General features: G+C 43.0%; 1 protein-coding gene across 2 annotated transcripts in view; it reads left to right on the top strand.

Moving 5' to 3' along the window:
* Positions 1 to 3,516: 3,516 nt before the first annotated feature.
* Positions 3,517 to 18,502, top strand: part of Lin9 (lin-9 DREAM MuvB core complex component) — a 48,000-nt gene continuing 33,014 nt past the window's right edge. Inside the window, exons 1-4 of one of the 2 annotated variants that reach the window (XM_085687620.2) lie at positions 3,517 to 3,920; positions 10,989 to 11,021; positions 13,886 to 13,980; positions 14,891 to 14,995. In XM_085687620.2, coding sequence (XP_085543746.1) covers positions 3,842 to 3,920; positions 10,989 to 11,021; positions 13,886 to 13,980; positions 14,891 to 14,995 — 312 coding nt within the window. In that variant the 5' untranslated portion in view covers positions 3,517 to 3,841. The remainder of the gene's footprint in view (positions 3,921 to 10,988; positions 11,022 to 13,885; positions 13,981 to 14,890; positions 14,996 to 18,502) is intronic. The other variant, XM_085687622.2, reaches the window with a different exon arrangement.

Raw genomic sequence — 18,502 nt, 5'->3', positions numbered from 1 at the left:
CTGGAACTCACTATGTAGTACAGACTGATCTCAAACTCACAAAGATCTTCCTTTTCTGCCTCCCTGAGTGTTGGTGGCAGATAGTTCCTGGGAAATCATGAACAAATAGCTATTCACCCTAAAGAGGGAATAAGTGACAGACCAAAGCATGATACTACCAAAGAACAACTTGGTAAACCAATACCCTTCATTGAAGTTACTTAGAGGAGCTTAGATGACTCAAAGACAGCTGCATCACCAAAGGTGACCCCTGCATGTGTGACATCTGTGAGAGTTGGAAACCTAGAGCACACTGTTGTGGAATACACCTTTACACTGTGTAAAGATGTATCACTGTGATTGGTTTAATAAAAAGTTAAACAGCCAATAGCTAGGCAGGATGTATAAGTTTGACTTCTGGACAGACAGAGTTCTGCGAGAAAGGGCAGAGTCACCAGCCAGATGTTGAGGAAGCTGGCTGGACAGTACAGAGTAAAGGTAACCGAGCCACGTAAAAGAACATAGAATAAAAGATATGAGTTGATTTAAGTTATAAGAACTAATGGGGTAAGCCTAAGCTAAGGCCAAGCTTTCATAATTAATGATAAGTCTCCATGTCATTCATTATTTTGTGAGCTGGCGGCCCAAAGAAAAATCCATCTACAGCACATTGCCGTCTGCAGCAACTCAATAGATTGCAGAGTCCTTTCCAAGTGGCTCAGTTGGTTTGAGCCTCTTCCAGGCAGCTCATCTGCCTTTGTTTCTTTTATGCAGTTTGGTAGGCCTCTTCTTTCAGGCTGCTTCGGCTGGTCTATTTCAGCTGGACTTATCCCTGCTTATACTCTTGGGGGAGGGAGTGGTCCAGTGAATCTGGTCAGTTTCAGGAACTTCCTGAAACTTTCTCTATAGCCCTGGCTGTCCTGGAACTAGCTCAGTAGACCAGGCTGGCTTCAAACTCACAGAGATCCTCCTACCTCTGCCTCCCTAGTGCTGGGATTAAAGGCATTGGCCACCACATCTAGCTCAGAAACTATTTGAGTTGTCAGCTTCCTTAAGGAGCTTTTCCACAGTATTTCACCTCACCTCCCTATAGAATATCCTGTTATTTCACCTCCCTGAAAACATCACAAGACATTTCCCTCTAAAATGAAGGCTTTAATCTCAGGAAACTGCTACATAAAACATGGAGTGCTGGGATTAAAGAAATATTCCATGAAGTCCAATGTGTGTGTGTGTGTGTGTGTGTGTGTGTGTGTGCGTGTGTGTTTTAAGGCAAAGAAGATAACTTGCAAAATCATATCACTTAAGTTGAATACACAACTGAAGTTAATTTATCCTGTGGTTCATGTTCTATGGATAGAATGATGGTGCCCCTTTCAAAACTCATTTTGAAATTTAATGCCTTGTGCAATACTATTAAGAAGCTCTGGCTCAAGAGTGAGATTAGCACACTTATAGAGTTCAGTATTGAAGAGGCACTCTTGTTCTTTTTCCTTCACCCCTGGAGATGTAGCAGCAAGATGGGCATTGTGGAAGGAGGAAGCAGCCCTCATCAATATTGGCACAGCCACCTTGAAATTTCTAGAGTTCAGAACCACGAGAAATGAATTTCTGTTGTTTAGAAACTACCAAGTCACAAGGTACTTTGTCATAGCAGCATAAATGGATTAAGTTTGACCTCATTTTCAAATTGATAAGGACACCCAAGCCCCCAAAAAGATGAGTTTATTCCATCTGTTAAAGACTGGTTGGTTAGAATGTGTTCAGAAGGTTCAGGAAGGGTCAGATGAACTAGAAGGCAAGGTTACTTTGTTAAAACTGGCCTTTTGGGGGGCTGGAGAGATGGCTCAGAGGTTGGGAGCACTGCCTGCTCTTCCAGAGGTCCTGAGTTCAATTCCCAGTAACCACATAGTGGCTTACATCTGTAGTGAGATCTGGTGCCCTCTTCTGGTGTGCGGGCATACATGGAGGCTGAATACTGTGTACATAATAAATAAATAAATAAATAAATAAATAAATAAATACTTTAAAAAAAAAACCTGGCCTTTTGGGGACTGGAGAGTTTGCTCAATGGTTAAGAGTACTGGCTGCTCTTCCAGAGGACCTGGGTTCAACTCCCAGTACCCACAAGGCAGCTCACAACTGTCTGTGAGGTTCCAGGGGTTCCTACACCCTCTGACAGACACAAATGCTGACAAAACATCATACACATAAAATAAATTTAACGGTGGTGGCCCACACCTTTAATCCCAGCACTCCTGAGGCAGAGGAAGGCAGGCGGATCTTTGTGAGTTTGAGGCCAGCCTGGTTTACAAGAGCTAGTTCCAGGGCAGGCTCCAAAGCTACAGAGAAACCCTGCCTCTAACCTCCCCTCCCCCCCAAAAAAAGACAGAGAAAAAAATTGGCCTTTCATTTTCTGCCTACCTCCTCACTCAGTCACCCTAGGCCCAAAGCTGCTGTCACCAACGATGGTTCCTCTTCCTAAGCCTTTTTCACATTCGGTGGTTGGTACTATCTTATGGGGTGGCAGGAGCAGCTAACCTAACCTCTGGGTGAAGGAGCCGTTTTAAAGTCCTTCGACTCACTGTTTCGTCCCACTGAAAGTTTAAACCACAAGAATTTACTTGCCTGGAATGATACAAAGAGCGGCCCAACTTCCACAGCCAGTAGAGCAGGCACCTGCAGCCCTTTTCCTGACCCCAGAAGTCGTCCTCTCGATTCTCATCCTGTCTTTCTCCAATCTGTGTCTCACATTTTTGTTCTAGAACAGAAATGAAAACCTGCCATTCCTACTACTTAAAACTCCACTTTATTGCTCTTTCCATGTGCAACTTAGCCCTGGCAGGCCAGTCTAGATCTGTTCTCGCCTCACTGCGCCATTTTTTAACTTTTTAGCTCTTGGAATTCACCCATCCACCCGTTTTTTTTTTTTCTTTCCACTGCTTAACTGCTGAATTCTCCGACCACCCCCTCCTCATAAAGTCTTGCAGAAAAGACCCGGGAGATTGACCACGCTTGTAAAAGGAACTGTTGAAAAGCAACTGTGGTTTAATACTGTAAAGTGTTACAGCCGGGAACTGTGGCATCTTTCCCCGGGCTTTTTTTCGGTATGGGAGGGATTCTCATCCAGTTTCATTACATTCGGTGAGTGTCCCTTGTATCTTCACCAAGCATCCTTAGTCACTGTGAAGCTCCCAGCTCCCTGCTGGCCTCGGGTGGAGGGCAGGAGAGAAAGAACGCAGGACAGTTCGCTAGCCGTCGGCCTACACCAACTTGGTGACCTCTCAAGGTCTCATCCCGGCCGCTCGCAGCTCAGGTTCCGGCCAGGGCCGCTCGGGACCCCGCATCTGTGACCTGCAGGCGACGCGGCCGCCGCGGCCTGAGTACTTGGGGTTGGGGGGGGAAGGGACGGACAGAGGCGCCGGAGAAACGCGGTCTGGGGAGCCGAGCACACGTTACTTCGGGCACAGCCCCCTCCGTGCAAAGCAACCAGGAACCCAGGTCTCGTCCGCCGCGCTACCCGCCCGGGCCTCCCTCCCGCTCCCCTCAGGAAACAAACAGCCTGCAGTTCCCGCAGCCGCAGCGCGGGCCGCGCGCCGGGAGCGAGCGCAGGCAGGCGAGGGGGGTGGCGCGGGCGGGCGGGCGCATCGGGGCTGGCGCCGCGCCCCCCGCGCTCGGCCCCTACCGGGCCTCTCGGCGCGGCCTCCCCTGCCCTCCTTCCAGCCCGGTCCCGGGTGGAGGCGCAGCCCCGGAGGCCCCCTCCGGGCAGGCTCGGGCGGAGCCGGACGGCCTGGCGGGAGCAGGCGCCGCGGGCCGCGAGCTCCTCATTCGAACCTCCCTCGCAGACAGTCTCCGCCCCACAATGCACCGGGGCGGGCAGCCTTTGAAAAAGCGGCGCGGCTCGTTCAAGATGGCGGAGCTCGACCAGTTGCCTGACGAGAGTAAGTAGCGTCTCGGAGCAGCCCTCCTTCCCGCCGGTTGCCTGTCCCGAGGTCGCACCGGCCGAGTCTGGTGGCCGTGCCGGTGGGATGGCCGCCAGCCCACCGCGGTTCCCGCTCTTCCTACTCAGGCGCTGCCGCCGCGTCGCCGCCTTTGTTATGGTGTCTGTGTGTCTGTTTCTGGGGTTGGTGCGAGCGCCAGCGCCGGAAACCGAAAGCCCGGGAGTCCAGCCTGTCCTGACGGAGTCGGCGGCCGCTCTCCCGGAGCGACTGCGGGCCCCGGCTGAGGTGGGCGAAGAGCGGCCCCCAGTTGCGAGCGCCGTCCTCACTGCCCGCCCGGTTATGTAACTCGCCGGTCGGGGGCCGGGAGGGCTCGGGCTGGGCACCTCGGACACAGCCCCTCTTCACTCCCGGGCCTCCGATCTGCTTAGGTGACAGCTCCTGCTTCTGCAGGAACCGGGGATCGCTGCTCCCCAGCCCTCCACCCCCGTGTCCATCCTGGAAGTGTTTCCTTCCGTGTCACACCCGGTTGGCCCCTTCCCTTGGGACTACAGGTGGCTGTGGACCTTTCCTGAGCCGATCCGGCTTGGCCACGGTGTTGAGGTAGCTCCATTCCCAGACTTCCTTCTTAGGGGATGTGTCTTAAGGATATGGGGTGTCACCCAAGGATGTGAGCACCGCGACATACATGTTTGTTACCCGGCCTGACACCCACTCCCGTGCATTGCCTCACTTAACCTTCCTTACTCAACCTCCAAAGCAGGATGCTCACCTGTCCACAACCAGTAAAAAAGCACCAGTTCTGCGACTTAAGGGCAAGGGAACAGTTTTGTTGTTTTCATGTTGCACAAACTATTAAAAAGTCAGATGTTGTCGTTACAAAATGGTCTGGAATCAACACGCACTGTGTGGTACGTCGCAGAGTATACAACAAAAGACTGGCGGGCGTGGTGGCGCACACCTTTGATCCCAGCACTCGGGAGGCAGAGGCAGGTGGATCTCCCAGTTCGATGCTAGCCTGATTTTCAGAACTAGTTCCAGGACAGCCAGGCCACATAGGAAAAACCCTTCTTGGAAAAACAAACAAATGAAACAAAATGAGCAGTCAGTATTTAGAACGACTGTATTTTGTTTTTAACCATTTGGAGTCCCCCAGTAGGAAGTCAGGATAGAGAAACCCGTCTCAAAAAGCCAAAAAAAAGTTCGATCGGTGGTCAGTGTATCTGTGCACCAGGCAGATACACCTTTAAAGGAGAGATTCAAGGTATTCCTAATTCTATTTCCTTTGAGGTTGTGTATTCCTTGATATATTCTTGTCAAAAGTTGCTGATGAAGATTTGTGTTCAATGTGTTTTTGTTTTAACTCTGGTTTAGACCAGTTCTGTCTCAAAAGAACTTTCTCAGTGATGGAATGTTCACTTTTCTGGTGCTCAGTAGAGTAACCACTGGTCTCATGTCGCTATGGAACACTCCACATGTGGCTAGAATGACTGAGGTGCTGGGTTTTATTTTTATTTAATCTTGACTTATATTTAAATAGTTTGCGATTGCTGTATTGACAGGGCGTGTCTATAGACCAGCTATGAGTTTGATTGTTTTTGTCTGGAGAATATGGTTGATTGCATCTTAGGAAGCTTTGCATGCTTGCAAAGAAGATAAACCTGGTGAGCAGAATGTCACCTGCTTCTGAGGAAAGTCCGAGTCCCAGCACAGCGACATGTTTGTCAGTCTCACACTTCTGCTGAGACAAACGGACAGCTCCAAGTTTGAGGCCAGCCTAGGTTGTAATGTAAGACTTTTTTATCCTCTAAGAGTATGTTTCCATACCACTGTGTAACTCCCCAGGGGCTGTCTCACTGGCGGTCACGCATTCGTTGGTGTGATTGTTTGGTCAGCACCCACCAGAGCTGAGCCACTTAATGCTTTTCCTCACTCCTGCTGTGATGGTTGATTTTGATAGCTTGATTGGATTGAGAAATACCTAGGAGATCAGTAAAGCATACCTCTAGGTATGTCTGTGAGCACACACCTTCAGGAAAAAAGTTTTTCTTACTGTTGTTCTTTGAGGTTTATATTGAGGTTCAGATATCAACTGCACTATTAAAATGTGTATAGCCTAATTGTTTATATTACCATGTAATGTCTCTGGTACTTTGATTGGGGGAGGGGTGTGTGTGTGTCTTTAGCTAAACTACAGCTTTGTCAAAAGTAGGAATTACACTGACTTTTTAGGATCCTATTCTATTTGGATGCGTACTTTCCTAAGCCTGGATGTATCAGGGAGGGCTTTGGAGTCCCCACAGGGCAGGATACCTTGCCCTCTTTCAGGACTGGAGGGGGAGGGAGGGAGGGTGTGTGGGGGAGTGGGGTGTGGGGAGTGGAAATTTTGATTGGTATTATTTATAAAGTAATACAAAATCAGGAATTGCATATTTGATATGTTACACAATGACACAAATAGACTTAAAGACTTGGCTAAGATGGAACTGAATGCAGAATAGTATTAGTAATTAAAATAGAGCATGATCTTGGAAAGTGAAAGTAATTTCAATTTGATATGAAAAACACAAAGATTTTTGTTTTTCTTAAACTCAGTTAAGTTAGGGGAGTTATGTAGTTTATATTAGTTAATAGCCCCTGTAACACCAGTAATAAAAACTATCATTTCCTGAATATTTACTGTGACCAGGTGTAAAAAAAAGCTCCCCCCATATAATTATTGTTGCTTTTGCATTCTGCTCATTTGATCTTTATTTCAGTTGATATAAGTACATGATTTATTATTATTATTATTAATTATTTTGGTTTTTCGAGACAAGTTTTCTCTGTGTAGCTTTGAAATCTGTCCTGGAGTTCACTCTGTAGACCAGGCTGGCCTCAAATTCACAGAGATCCAGCTGCCTCTGCCTCCTGAGTGCTGGTATTACAGGCGCGCACCACCACCACTGCCCGGCTAGCTACACCATGATTTTTATATGTGGGCAGATTCTTTCTTTGCTTGAAGCCTCTATTCTTGAACTCTTGTTATTTCACATCTCCTCTTAGATGTTGCAGAGAGATGTTGTATATCTTAGGAGATTCAAAATTTATCTCAGAAATTCCACCCTAGCACGTAGGTGCTTCCAGTAGCTCCTGTCTTAATGAATGGTTACATTGTGTATTCCTGTGACTGAGCAGAAACCTAGTTACCTTTGGCACTTTCTTCTCACTTCCCATATTTGAGCATTTACTAAGTCTTGGAGCATTTCCCTTCTGTATTGTATGTGTCTCAAGTCTTACTTTTTACCATCACCTAGCCCAGATTGTCACCATCTCAGTAACCCACTCACTCTCCACATGTGCAGGTCAGAGGGATCCTTTCACAGCAGAAATGTCTTCCTGCCATTATCTTGTGTTTTAAACCTGAGGCAGCGTCTCCATGTATATCATCTCTGGCTGGCCTGACTCAATTGTAGATCAAACTGATCTTGACCTTCTGCTTCCTTGTTGCTAGGTTTGTGCTGTCATTCCCAGATATCCTCTTGCTTAAAACCTTGTAGTGGCTACCTCTAAGACCCCATGTTTCCTGGCTGCTCCTACTTCCCCATTTATTTTGTATCTTTCCTCATTCTGTCTCTGAGTTAACTGGACTCTTTTCATTCACCATGCTGCCAAACTCCCTTTTCTGAGTCTTTGCGTGTGCTGTTTTCTTGACTGCTCTCCCCTCCCTTCATTCCCAGTTCATTCTGCTTATTCTTTAAAGTACCGTGTTGAGATTTTTAAATGTATTTCTGTTATTTTTTATCATCTGTGTATGTGTGCCTCATGTAGATATGTGTGTGGGCTACATGTAGAAGCCAGAGGCATTGGATGCCCCTGGAGGCGGAGTTAAAAGCATTTGTAGGCCACCCAACATGGTTGTTAGGAACCAAACTCTATTCCTCTGGAAGAGCAGAAAGTGCTCTCAAGATTTTTGTGGTTATTTTTTGTCCTCTGAGACAAGTTTGTCTTATAGAAGTATTTTCATACCACCGTGTAACTCCCCAGGGGCTGTCTCACTGGCGGTCACGCATTCATTGGTGTAATTATTTGGTCAGTACCCACCAGAGCTGAGCCACTTAATGCTTTTCCTCACTCCTGCTGTGATGGTTGATTTTGATAGCTTGATTGGATTGAGAAATACTTAGGAGATCAGTAAAGCACACCTGTGTATCCATGAGCATACCTCCAAAAACAATTAGATCATGAGCCACAGACCTAATAAATGGATTCATCCCTTGGTGGAGTCATATGATAGCATTATTGTAGGTGGTGAAAGGTAGGAGGTGGTATCTATTTGGAGAAAGTAGTTTAGGGGGCCTGCCTTGGTAGTTATGTGCTACCCTGACATCTTCCTGTCTTCCCTTCTCTCTTCCTGGCCGTCACATCAGCTCTCTGCTTTTCCATACCCTCTATACCATGATGAAGTCAACAAACTCTCTGGAACCTTGAGCAAACTAAATCTCCCCAGTTTAAAGTTATTTAGTCAGATTCTCCTGTCATAGTAATTGAGAAATAACTAGGAATACACCTACAGTCCCACCTCGAAGCACAGCCCTGCTTTCATCTTTCTGTTCAACTCTCCCCACCCCCAAGCACAATGGCCATTTTCTCCATCAGATATCCAGTCTAAACTAATTTCTCAGGACTTTTTATCTCTTCTGCTTGACCTCCCTGTTGTGACCTGGTTTTGGGGGGTTGGGGTAGGGGTGGTTCTTCCTGATTTTATGGCTAGTTCTTTTCAGATGTTATCTCTCTGGAAGCTTTCTCTAACTCCCGTTTAAGTTCTTTTTAGTAACTGTCATGAAGTATAATTACTGTTTTATGTAGTTATTTGTTATCTTTCTCTTTCCACTAGAATACAAACTTTGAGAGTGGAGGCTTTCGGTGGGGGCCTCAGATCTCAACCTGCTCATGGCAAGCATTTAGTACATACTGGTGGACTGTTATATAAATGACACTGGTTAAGGCAAGATTCTAACTTAACCAAATTCACCTGCCTGTAAAATTTATGCTTTTAAACTGATAGGTAATTTGGTCAGTTAATGTAATGTGAGCCCATCTGAATTAGCTATGTGTTGTATATACATTGTCCTAAGCAATTTTGCTTATATTTGCGTGTTTACTCTGTTTTACACATGAAGAAGCAACAGCATAGTGAGTTGAGACTCTTTGCAGAAAATAACATAGCACGGAAGTGACAGAGCCAAGATCTAAATAGGAGCCAGCCTCGATGTTCTAGAGCTTATGCTCTCGTTTTAAACAGAGTTTCTCTGTGTAGCCCTGGCTGGCTGCCCTGGAACTCGCTCTGTACACCAGGTTGGCCTCGAACTCACAGAGATCAGCCTGCCTCTGCCTCCCGAGTGCTGGGATTAAAGAAAGGCATGCACCACCCCCTGCCTGGAGTCTCAGGTGTTTAAGAGCTGCCTAACACAGGTGTGGGTCCTGAACTTGCTTCCTCTGCAGAAGTAGTGCAGACTCTTAGCTGCACAGCCATCTCCCCTGTCGCTACACTGCCTCTTAGAACAAGGTGAAGGGAGAACCCTCAAGGTGTGATTCCCACCTTTGTGGGGTAGCAACAGGTGCCTTTGTGGCTTAGACCACTTTCTCAGAGCCCTATTCAAATGACCCTTTCAGAGAAGCTAATCCATAAGATAGTTTGTCCTTCCACACTCCTCTCTCTCTGCCCTCTGCTCACTTTTTCCATAGCTCATCTTCACCTACCTTGTACCTGTTTGTCCCCCTAACTGCAGCAGAACCTCTGGCAGGCAGGTACTTTGACTTATTTCCTTGCTGTGGTGTTTCTACTGCCTGAGCAGGAGCTGCCACTCAGCAACATGTATTATATACCTATGTTTTCCTGGAATGAACTGTTTTTTTTTCCCTTGATATCTTGGTGACTTTATGTTCTGTCCACCTTACTGTTTCTTGGTTGCATTTTGTTTGAAGCTTCCTAGTAGAATTTTTATTTATTTTGTGTTAGTAGGGATTGAACATAATAGGCAAGTACTCAACCCAGCTGTATCCTTAGTCCTTTTAGCAAAATTTTATGACTTTCTCCCCCTACTCCCTTACCCGTGATTAATGGCCTCTGAAGATTCAACTTCAAAAAACTCTCTTCCCTATTGAATCTCCCACCTCTACCACTCATAGATCCTGCCTTCACTGTTAACAGATCCTGTAGCTCTGTGTTTCTCACAGTGGGTTACCTGCCACAGATCTCCTAAGGAGCTTTATTAATAATAGATTCTGCGTGTAGGAGGAGCTCCCTGGTTATTCTATTATAATCGTATCTAGTGACTCCCTCTGCATTTAAGCTAGTCCTCTTTGGGTGTTCAGAATCCCATTTTCCTGTATGGATCTTTAAGTGTTGCACATATCCACATTCTAGACTTTCAAGGGACTTATGTTTGACTATGACACCCTCTGGTTCATGTTTGTTTTCTTTTTTTCTCTGTTCTGATAATGTGAATGTTCTTTCTCTTTTCCTCCAGTGCTAGAGCACTTTTGAATGAGGATGCAAAACTACTTCTGTCCTTACCATTTTTTCTTCTTTTTGTACATTTTCCTCTCTTAGAATGATTTCCAGCTGCTGTCAGAATTTCCACAGGCCGGCCGAGTCTCTTACCTTGAGTGCCAGGCTACTCATTCCTTTCGTTTTCTAGACAGGGCTGGGCTGTCCTGGAGCGTACCGTGGAGCCCAGGCTTGTCTTGAACCCAGGATAGTCCTTTCATGTGCTGGACTGCAGACAGAGCCGCCGTGCGGTTCTGAACTTACTCTGCATGTCTAATCATCGTGTTGAGCTCAGTGTTGCTCAAACCAAATGGACCGCTTTTATGCCTAAACCAAGTTCTTTTCCTTTAACTTTGATCGGAAAATAATTATTGATTTGATTTAGTTTGCTTGTTTTATTTTTGAGACAAGGTCTCACTTTGTAGCTTTGGCTGGCCTAGAACTCAACTGTATAGACCTGGGTGGCCTGAAACTCAGAGACCCACTTTTAAAGGCATACACCACCAAGCCCAGCTGATTTATTTTATTTTTAATTTCAGGCTCTTCAGCAAAAGCCCTTGTCAGTTTAAAAGGTAAGAATTATGCTTTTCTAGAAATGTATAGCAATTTGACTATATTTTTCTTTTCCTTCTGTTGTTATATGTGACTCCTTGCATTGACTCAAGTATTGACTCTTGGCTGATAATTTTAAATTCACTTGCTTTTAGATAGTTTCCCTTTATTTGCTAGTAATTAAGAAAAATTTCCTAAAAGTATTGCTTAAAGAATATCTTTTCTTTTTTTAATATTTATTTATTTATTATTTATACAATATTCTGTCTGCGTGTATGCCTACAGGCCAGAAGAGGGCACCAGACCTCATTACAGATGGTTGTGAGCCACCATGTGGTTGTCGGGAATTGAACTCAGGACCTTTGGAAGAGCAGGCAATGCTCCTAACCACTGAACCATCTCTCCAGCCCAAGAATATCTTTTTTTGTTTTTTGAGATGGCTTGACACTCACTATGTTGACCAGGCTGGACTAGAACTCACAGAGACCCATCCATCTCTGCCTCCTTTTTAAAGTCACCGTGCCTCACCTAAATAATCTCTTAATTGCCAGGCAGTGGTGGCGCACGCCTTTAGTCCCAGCACTCGGGAGGCAGAGGCAGGCGGATCTCTGTGAGTTCGAGACCAGCCTGGTCTACAAGAACTAGTTCCAGGACAGACTCCAAAGCTACAGAGAAACCTTGTCTCGAAAAAACAAAAACAAAAACAAAAACAAAAAAACCAAAAACAAACAAACAAAAACCCAAAAAATCTTTTAATTAGAGCTGGGGTGGAGCTCGGCTGTAGAGTGCTTGCCTAAACTCTCGATTCAGTATCACTACTACACATTCAAGAAACCTGTGCTGGGCTTATGTGAATCTTCCTTCCCAGTGCATGTTCTCTTAAAAAAAAAAAAGTGATGATATTTTTCTGCAAAGGGAGGAGGTAGTGGTAGCAGCCTGGACCTCAAGGACTTCCTGCCTCAGCCTCCATCTAACTTACATTTTTGTGGTTTGTTTTTTTTTTTTTGAGACAGCGTCTCCCTGTATAGCCCTGACTGACCTGGAGTATATAGATCAGGCTAACCTCTAACTTGGCTAATCTTGTGCCTGCCTCTCAAGTACTAGGATTACAAGAATGCACCACAATAGTGGGCCTCTTAGTTATTTTGTCTCTTGAGACAGGATCTCATAGCCTAGGTTGGCCTCAAGATTTTTATATAGCTGAGGCTGGCCTAGAACTACTAATCTTTCTGCCTCAGGCTTCCTAGTACTAGGATTATAGAACACCATCACACCTGCTCCAACTAACATATTTCTTAGGGGAAAAAAATTAGAGAGTGCTGGTAAGCAATTATGTAAAAATAAGAACCATCCTATCTATCTATCTATCTATCTATCTATCTATCTATCTATCTATCTATACTTCAGTTTTATTGTATCTATATTTAAATATATGTCTGCATTTAGACATGATTCTTTACATAAATCAAACTCATTCTCCTTTATTTCATATATCTGATCATTTGATTGTTAAGACTTTTTCTGGTTTTTGCACAATTCTAAAGACATTTCTTTGAATTAAGAGAAACAGCTGAACATGGTAACTCATGGCTTTAATCCCAGCTATTTTGGAGGCTAAGGCAGAAGGATTGCTGTGACTAAGTCAGTCTGGGGCATAGGAATATGCTACAACACCATACCATACTATATTAATTTTTCTGTGTCATGTTTCACATATTGAAGCAAAAGTCACTTAGAAAATTCCTGTAGGTGTGTAGCCTATGCTGTAGTCTCAGTACTTGGGAAGCATAGAGCAAAAGGAACACGTCAGGTTCAAGGACAGCCTTGCTCCACAGTGAATTCCAGGCCACCCTGGGAAGCGTAGTAAGAACATGTCTCAAAACAAAAACAAACAGAATTAGGAAATTTTTAATTCTTTATTTTCCGTTGTCCTACTTTTGGTTATAATTTACAAAAAGTATGAAACTATTCTTAACAGAGTAAAAGAATTATTTAAAACCAAAACAAAAATCTATGTTTCATCTAGAAATGCAATACTTTTAAGATGCATTGTTTTACCATATTGTTAAAAGAGTGGACAGAACACACAGGTGAGGCTTTTGGTATTGTTTTATAAATTTTTTTTTAAATGTAATTGTGTAGGGCTGGAGAGATGGCTCAGTGGTCAGGAACACTGGCTGTTCTTCCCAAGGACCCCAACTCAATTCCCAGCACCTACAAGACAGCTTGGCACCCGACAGTAATTCCAGATCTGGGGATCTGGTTGCCTTCTTTGGCCTTTGCAGGCGCCTGGAATTCATGTGGTGCACAGAAATACAGGCAGGAAAAACACCATGCACATCAAATATAAGATTCTTAGAAATATATTTTGTGAGTGTGCATGTGTGTTCAGTGGAGGTCAGGGGACAGCTTCAGGAGTCAGTTGTCTCCTTCCACTGTGGATTCTAGAGATCGAACTCACACTCGGGTCACCGGATATCTCTGCAAATTCCTTTCCCCCAAGCCGTCTCTCTGGCCTGAGATGTTTCTTTTGTTTCTAGTAAACTAAAATTATTACAGTCACATTGCAATTTTTCTTATTAATATATACTTTATGTACTTAATTATTCATGTTTTTGTTTTATGCGCCTTGGTGTTTTGCTTACATGTAGGTCTGTGTGAGGGCGCCAAATCCCCTGGAACTAGAGTTATAGACAGTTGTGAGCTGTCATGTGGGTGCTAGGAATTGAACCTGGGTCCTTTGGAAGAGCAACTAGTGTTATTAACCTCTGAGCCATCTCTCCAACCCCCAATATATTTACCATTATTACTAAAGGGTAATGTTCATGATATAAAATCCTTTGCGCTAACCTTAAATTTTATCAGTATTAATTATTCATTACAGAGGGAAGTTTATCTAACACATGGAATGAAAAGTACAGTTCTTTACAGAAAACTCCTGTTTGGAAAGGCAGGAGTGCAGGCCCTGCTGTGGAAATGGTAAGGAGAGCTTTCCTGTAAGCTAGAGGAATTTGCACTGAACTGTATGGTTGTGGTATATGAGTTCACGTAGCACAAAAATATTTCTGCAAGGTTCCCCCCCCCCCGCACAGCTATAAGTATTTTTATTTTAACCTGTCATTAAGCAGTACTTGATTTTATTTAGGTAAGTGATCTCTAACCAGATTATCTAGCCACCATTAAGCATTTGTAATATACATACACATTTAAAAATTTTATTATTATTTTATTATTATTATTATTTTTTACAGACAGTCTCATTATGAGGCCCTGACTGACCTGGAACTCACTGTGTAGACCAGATTGACCTCTAACTCACAGAGATCTGCCTGCCTCTACCCCTGGCTCCTGAGTGCTGGGATTGTACTTATATACTTTTGATACTTACAGAGTTTTTAGTTCTAAAGATAGTTATCAGTAATCTCATATGTATCATGGATTTTTACTTAGAGTTAGAAATTTGATAAACTTTTGACATTAGATCTAGTATAATACTAAAGCCTTTTAGGCATACTCTTCTCAAGTGATTTAGTGTCCTTGTCTAACTCAGCCCTCTGCAACAGACATCATGTAATAGCCACTTAATATTAACCAACATAATTTGAGTTGGAATTCCAGAACATATTTTCCTGTCTTCACCATGCAAGGTTGCCAGTGTGCTACAGAGATGTGGGTTCTAGTTTTAGGTTTTAAATCATTGTAGAAATATATATTTAAATACTTTGCTAATTTAAGATGTTTATTTTGGCTTTGTGTACTTTGTGTTACTCATTTATTTGTTACTCATACTCAGTCCTATACTACTGATAATGTAGAGTTAGCTGTGTTTTCTAGATCTGATTTGCATTGGAACACAAAAAACATACTTCAAACTAAAATTCTATCATAGCCTTTCAGAAATTCAAAAAGAAGCCGACTCTTTTCTGATGAGGATGACAGACAAGTAAATACGAAGTCACCTAAAAGAAACCAGCGAGTCGCCATGATCCCACAGGTGTGTTGTGTGCAGTCTGCTGCATGTAAGGATGTGCATAATTGTGCACTGTGATGAAGTTCATATTTATTCTGTTACATTTTGAAGAGCATCCTTTAAGTCAGTATTGCTGCTCAGCAATTGATTTTGCTAACCTAGAAAATTCGGTGTCTTACTGACTTTACTTAAACTAGATAGGAAGCCAGTTGTGATTCTATAAGCATGAAGGTAGTGGGTATTAAGTAAAATAGACTTGATAATACGGATTTAGTTTTGAGTTTTGCACCAAAAGAAGTGAGAGGAAAATGTTTAACTCTATCAAGAGAAGTATGATGAAGACGTTCCGGAAGAGGAGAATGAAATAGGGTTTCCTTTTCGTATTTTTATGTATTATTTTTGGGGAGGGGTGCTGTGGATTAAACCTAAGGTGTCTCATATGATAGGCAAGTACTCTTCCACTGAGTTATCTTATTTTATTTTATTTATCCTGTTTTATTTTTGACACTTTTAAAAAGTTTTGGCTGGTGAGTTGTTCAAGATAAAGACTCTTGCCATGAAGCCAGATAATCTGAATTCCGTCACCAGAGCTCACATGGTGGAAGAAGAGAACTGATATCTTCAGGTTGTCCTCTGGCCAGCATATGCACAACATGACACATGCACACACATACACGTTTGCACACACACTCAGAACGTAAACAAAATAATTTTACAAAGTTAAAGTCATGATGGACATGTAATAAAGGAATGAAACTTAGCTAAGAAAATGTAGCCTTTAGCAATTAAGGTGGTTTTTCTCAGACCAGCTTTATAACTTCTAATATATCTCCTGTTATTCTTTCATTATTTTATAAAGTGTTATAAAACAAAGATTTTTCAATATACTGTTTAGAACTCAGCATTTAGCCTAGGCTGGCGTCAAACTCAATCTTCCTTGCTTCAGACTCCCAGTACTGGGATTACATGGGAGTCTAATTCCATGTAATTACATGATTACATGGAAATATCATGTTCCATAGAATGAATGAAATGCACATTGAAAACATCAAGGACCAATGGACATAAGTACCTGATAAGCAAATAAAACATATGAATTCATTAAAGGAAAAATGCAAGCTGGGTGGTGGTGTATGCTTTTAATCCTAGCACTTGGGAGGCAGAGGCAGGTGGATCTCTGTGAGTTTGAGATCAGCCTGGTCTACAAAGTGAGTTCTAGGCCAGCCTGGGCTGTTATACAGAGAAACCCCATCTAGGAACGAGGGAAGACATTGGAATATGCTATCTAATCTGTATGTAAGATTTGTAGTAATTTATATTTCCACTAACAGTCTGGATATATTTTCTCACAGCTGCAGAGATTTTTTTAGATTTATTTATTTATTTACTTATTTATTTATTATGTATGAACACCTTTATGGTAAAAGAGGGCATCAGATCCCACTGTAGATGGTTGTGTGCCACCATGTGGTTGCTGGGAATTGAACTCTGGTTCAACAGTGCTTTAACTGCTGAACCACCTCTCCAGCCCTGTGTGTGTGTGTGTGTGTGTGTGTGTGTGTGTGTGTGTGTGTGTATTTTTTCCAAGAAAGAAACAACAGTTTGTAATGAACTTTGCTTTGTGGGACTGCCAGCTCCCCAATAATGACATGGAGACTTATTATTAGTTATGAAAGCTTAGCCTTTAGCTTAGGCTTGTTTCCAACTAGCTCTTATAATCTGTTTCTGTTAATCTGCATTCTGCCACGTGGCCTTTTAACCCCTCCCACTCACCCATTCAGTACTCTGAGTTTCTATTGTCTTGCTGGCATCTCCTGCAGCTACATTCCCTCTTGTAGCTAGTTCCCCTTTCTCCCCCAGAAGTCCCACCTATTCTCTCCTGCTTAGCTGTTGGCCTTTCAGCTCTTTATTAAACCAACCAGAAAATGCCTTTCACACAGTGTGATCAAATATCCCACAACAGCAGGGTTTTTTTAAATTGATATTTATTAAGCTCTACATTTTTCTCTGCTCCCCTCCCTGCCTCTCCCCTTCACCCTTCAACCCTCCCCCAAGGTCCCTATGCTCCCAATTTACTCAGGAGATCTTGTCTTTTTATACTTTCTACTTCCCATGTAGATTAGATCTATGTAAGTCTCTCTTAGTGTCTGCATTGTTGTCTAAATTCTCTGGGATTGTGATTTGTAGGCTGGTTTTCTTTGCTTTATGTTTAAAAGCCACCTATGAGTGAGTACATGTGATAATTGTCATTCTGTGTCTGGGTTACCTCACTCAAAATAATGTTTTCTAACTCCATCCATTTTCCTGCAAAATTCAAGCTGTCATTATTTTTTTCTGCTATGTAGTACTCCATTGTGTAAATGTACCACATTTTCCTTATCCATTCTTCGGTCAAGGGACATTTAGGTTGTGTCCCGGTTCTGGCTATGACAAACAAAGCTGCTATGAACATAGCTGAGCACATGTCCTGTGGCACGATTGAGCATCTTTTGGATATATACCCAAAAGTGGTATTACTGGGTCTTGAAGAAGGTTGTTTCCTAATTTTCTGAGAAATCACCACACTGACATCCAAAGGGTCTGTGCCAGCTTGCATTCCCACCAGCAATGCAGGAGTGTTCCCTTTACCCCACATCCTCTCCAGCATAAGTTGTCATCAGTGTTTTTGATCTTGGCCATTCTTACAGGTGTAAGATGGAATCTCAGAGTTGTTTTGATTTGCATTTCTCTGATGACTAAGAATCTTGAACATTTCCTTAAGTGTCTTTCAGCCATTTTAGATTCCTCTGTTGAGAGTTCTCTGTTTTGGTCTTTACTCCTTTTTTTTTTTTAATTGGATTATATGATCTTTTGGTGTCCAATTTCTTGAGTTCTTTGTTGATATTTTAGAGATCAGACCTGTCTGATGTGGGGTTAGTGAAGATCTTTTCCTATTAACAGCAGGGTTTTTATTTTATTTTTTAATTTATTATTTATTTTTGGGCTTTTCGAGATAGGATTTCGCTCTAGCTATCGAGCCTGTCCTGGATCTAGCTCTTGTAGATCAGGTTGTCCTCAAATTCGCAGTGTTCTGCCAGCCTCTGCCTTACAAATGCTGGGATTAAAGGCGTGCACCACCACTGCCCAGGGAAGCAGTTTTTGTGGTTAGAGTAGTGAGATGGATGGCTCAGCAGGAAATGTGCCTGTCGCAGAAGCCTGTGAGCTGCGTTCAGTCCCGGGTCCTACAGTGGAAGAAGACTGACTTGCTGATAATTGTCCTCTGACTTCCATAAACATGTTGTTGCACACATGCCCACATTGACATATGCATTGTACGCATGTGCACAATACAAATAAATAAATTTCCTTTAAAATATTTTTGTTTTTACATTAAAAAAAGTAATTTTCTAAGGTTAGTATGGCTTTGTATGTTTGTAATCCCAATACTAGGGAGACCAAAGTAGGAAGGTTCAAGACCAGCTAGGGCTTTAGAGATAGATTATTTTCTCCCTCTCTCTTAAAAAAAGTTAAAAAAGATAAAAAGTGTTTCAT

The sequence above is a fragment of the Myodes glareolus genome, chromosome 5, assembly GCF_982192425.1.
Source record: "Myodes glareolus chromosome 5, mMyoGla1.1, whole genome shotgun sequence".
Classification (NCBI taxonomy): Eukaryota; Metazoa; Chordata; class Mammalia; order Rodentia; family Cricetidae; genus Myodes; species Myodes glareolus.
Note: the sequence above shows the minus strand (reverse complement) of the source record. Positions and strands in the feature narration are given on the sequence as shown.